General features: G+C 31.8%; 1 protein-coding gene and 1 long non-coding RNA gene across 2 annotated transcripts; one reads left to right on the top strand and one right to left on the bottom strand.

Moving 5' to 3' along the window:
• Positions 1 to 1,778, top strand: LOC107022379 (F-box/kelch-repeat protein At3g23880-like). Its single transcript, XM_015223007.2, has 2 exons — positions 1 to 153; positions 396 to 1,778. The coding sequence occupies exon 2, from the start codon at positions 416 to 418 to the stop codon at positions 1,595 to 1,597; it is 1,182 nt and encodes a 393-aa protein (XP_015078493.2). The 5' UTR covers positions 1 to 153; positions 396 to 415; the 3' UTR covers positions 1,598 to 1,778.
• Positions 1,779 to 3,145: 1,367 nt separating this feature from the next.
• On the bottom strand, positions 3,146 to 3,476 carry LOC107022980. Its single transcript, XR_003578779.1, has 2 exons — positions 3,391 to 3,476; positions 3,146 to 3,181 (listed from the first exon to the last, which is right to left on the bottom strand). It is a non-coding gene; the product is annotated as an uncharacterized LOC107022980 (long non-coding RNA).
• Positions 3,477 to 4,116: the final 640 nt, after the last annotated feature.

Genomic DNA, 4,116 nt, shown 5'->3' with positions numbered 1-4,116 from the left:
TGTGCCTTTTTTGTGATCTACATACTTTTTTTACTCTGCTTTATTCTGTTTTTTTATAACTAACATTCATAACTGCATTCTCTTTTGTCTTTGTATAGATTTTCAGTCATACGAACAAGCGCTGATCTTTCTTATTCATCTTCATGTAATAAGGTTAGTTTACCAATAGTCGACACATTTGTTAATTTTAGGCCTTTACTTCAAGTTGATTTCTCAGATGATCCACCCAGCTAATAGTTATTATCTCAGAAAGTCACTTATTTTGTTGAAGAAAATTGGAATCAAGAAAAAAAGTAGTAACATTTTGAGATAACCTCTATTAGTTAAGTGATCATCTGAGAAATCTAACTCTTTGTACCATATTTCTGTAACCGAGATATTTGAATATATGGTAGGAATTTATACAGGGAGCAGAATGACAACTAGTATCGAAAACTATTCACGAGAAGAAGCTGTAACTGATATTTTATTAATCAGGTTACCTGCGAAATCATTGTTGCGATTCAAATGTGTATGTTCAAGTTGGCGTGATCTTATTAAAAGCGAAAGTTTTATCAAGAAGCACTATGATTGTGAGAGTAATCGTCCTCGTCTCTGGATTTGTAAATTCGGTGTTAACTATACGCTATCGCCCCCTTTAAGAGCTCTTACGTGCTTCTTGTTGCCTGATAAATTAATTAACGGCATTGTCCCTACCAGTCAGAGGGTGTACCGTTGCGAAGATGTTGATGATTTCAGAGGACTTTATGGTCCAGTTAATGGATTGATCCTGTTAATGAAAGGACATTATCTATGTAATGTTCGTTTTGCTTGGTGGAACCCTGCTAATAAAGAATGTAGGATTATTCCTATAGTTGAATTTGAGCTTGAACGATTCTTCGATGAGCATGATACTGTAACTGCGGTAGGGTATGATGCTGTGAGCCAAGACTACAAAGTCCTAAGTCTTCGAGTGTACACGAATGAACATAAAAGAGAGATTCATCCAAGGACATTTGGTGCTGTTTATTCGATGAACAACGACTCCTGGAAGCACATTGAGCCTAATTTCCATTACAACGATGCCTTGTATGAGTCCCAGGGTTGCACTCATATAGACGGGGTCTATTACTGGTTATGCCTTATCAGAGGCGTTGGCTATGTTTTATCAACATTTGATTTCACAACGGAAACGTTTGGGCAAATGGAAGGACCACCAATTCCAAAAAATCATTGGGGGACTCTAATGATGCGCGTTGGATCTCTTGCTGCAATGTCTAGTGACCAACTGTCAGAATCTGAAACGTCTTGTTACGATGTATGGGCTATGATCGGAGAGAATAATTGGATCAAAATCAATACAGTAATTCTGCCTATGAGATGTCATTCGCCTCTTGGCATGTGGGGCTATGATAAGTACATCTTTGAATTGAATCGAGCTTACAATTTGGCGTATTATGACTCCACAGCTAAACAAACTACAAATTTTGGTTTACATATGACTGAAGGATGCTCTGGTAGTGTTTATGCTATTAGTTATAAAGAGAGTTTAGTACCAATAAACAGAGAAAATTCAACTGAGGAGGATACTGTTGAATACTTCTTGATAACGTTTTAAACATTCTTCTTGTTCGATCGCCTAGATTTGGTTTCGTTTTGTAGTCGTTCACAAAATTATTCAAACTTAGCTTTTAGATGAAGCAGTCACATTGTTAGTTAGTGAACGTATGGCACAAAAGTTTATTAAATTATGTTTATGATTTATATGAAATATATGTATGCACTTGTTTTTCCTCTAATTTACCAAATTATGAGATTTTTTATAAGCCTTGCGCAGATAGAAGAGAACCAATTATTGAACATCAAAGTTAATTCGGATTTCGAGAGTTTCGCAATTTAGAGCCTGTTTGGTTCAGCTTAAAAGCTGGTCAAACTGACTTAAAAGCTGGTTTTTGACTTATTTAGCTGTTTGGCAATACTCAAAATAACTTATTTTAAGTTAAAAAAAACTTATTTTAAGCCAAAAGTTAAAAGCTGGGATAGGGATGCTTTTTTTTTTAGCTTATAAGCTGTTTTAAGTTGACCACATTTTTATCTTTTTGCCCTTAATATTTTTATACAATCTCCAAATTACCCACATAACCCTAACATCTCTTTCTTCCATTTTTCCCTTTTCACGTTCGGCATAGCAACTTCAGCACTTTTATCCAAACGCATAACTGCTTATTTTAAAAATAAGTTTCAGCACTTTCAAAAGTACTTTTTTAAAGCTGCTTTTATTAAGCCCATCCAAACGGGCCCTTATTCATATGGCATCCAAATTCAAATTACGATGTGTCTTTGTACATTTTTGTGTTGATGTGGTATCTTCAACTAGATAAATTTGTGGGGTCCATACCCATTGTAGATAAACATAAAGAAAGTTAAAATGCACGAACAGATGAATTTTGTTTGTTGCTTATTGTTAAAGTCAACAAATGTTGCAACAAACCAAAGCTCACCATTTCTTTTTTCAACTAAAATCTTACCAAGAAATCTGTATAGGTGAAAAGGTTGAAACCTTGTGTTTTTTGTGATGTCACTGGTGACATCATTAGGAGTAGATTTTCCTATAAATACAGAGCTCTTGCTCATTTCAAATTGACATGTTTATACAAAATCCGTCTATGTATAATTACTTTTTAAAATTTTAATTTATTTTTTAAATCTCTCGTGATAACACTTTATCATTTATTTCTTTAGGAATATTTGCTTATATATATATCATATCTATTCTCTTCAGGGAAGAAAGCATCAAAATACATCAATTTCAAAAGAAGTCAAAATCACTTAATATATTGGAAGTTTCATTTGATTATCATTCTATCATAATTCATAAGATAAAAAGGAAAAGAGTAATTGGAGAAAATAATTAAATTGATTATTCATATATCTTATCTGTATAAATAAAAACCGTCTAAACATAGTAGATAAAGATTAAAGAGTAGATATGGGTCGGAAGATATATTTTTTTTATTAATGTGCATATAAAGACTTTTTTCCATTAACACAAAATAGATGTTACATAATTTTAAATAAAACATGAATATAATTGGGATAGTGTAGCTATAGAGTCCTTTTATTAAAACCATCATATAACGGAAACTTGTATATATATCACTTCTTCTAATGGGATTATATTCCAATACTTGTCCTTCAAACCCTACAAGTAAAAATATAAAAACAGAAACAGAAATGGTAATCAGCATCTACACAATACATGTATAAAGACATTCACATTGACAACTTACTGTCTTAAACATGTTATGACATATTGCTATTAGATCGAGCATATCACTGAATGTAAAAATGAAAAATGTGTCATATTGAACAATATTAACGATATGTGTATATAGCACAAGAAGACGTTACTTGGAGCAATCAACGTTAGGGTCGATAGATATGTAGTCAAGGTTGCATAATGCAGGGAGCTTTGCTGCTTTCTGAAGATCTATAGGAATCAATAAATTCAAATTCACATCGCACAGAGCGTCTGCATTTGCTAAAGCAAAATAAATGGACATCAAAATAAGTACGAGTAAAGAGTAAGTAGGAATTGTGATAGTACTTGACATCTTTCTTTTGAATTTAAAAGAGCTAAATAAGTGAACGAAATAATATGTAAAGGAGAAAGGTATATGAATTAAGGGAAAAATTGGATGTTAATTTATAGTGCTTTAAGGCATGGTCAATTTGTCATTTTACTCATCTATATAACCAACTTTATGATTATTAATTTTTTTTTTTTATCATTTTCCTCATGAAATGATACTTCCTATTTTTAGTATGACTTTGAAAATTATTGATAAATAATGACTTTTGTAATATCTACTTATTGGGGGTTAAGGATTAGAATACTCCTTTATTTTTGTTTAATTTATTAGTTAAATATGTTCTTTATATTATTGGGTTAGATATATCAGTCTATGAAAAAATTTAAATATGCCCCTAATTTTGAATAAAATCTAAAAAATTCATTCCCTTCTTTTAACCTGGCCCAATATCCTTGCCTTCTTTTTTAACTTATCATCATAAGAGAAAAGAAAAGAGTATAGAAAATAAATTATACTCAAAATTGTTCATCTTTCATAGTGGGGT

The sequence above is a fragment of the Solanum pennellii genome, chromosome 6 (assembly GCF_001406875.1).
Source record: "Solanum pennellii chromosome 6, SPENNV200".
Classification (NCBI taxonomy): Eukaryota; Viridiplantae; Streptophyta; class Magnoliopsida; order Solanales; family Solanaceae; genus Solanum; species Solanum pennellii.
This window is presented reverse-complemented; position numbering and strand designations above follow the sequence as displayed.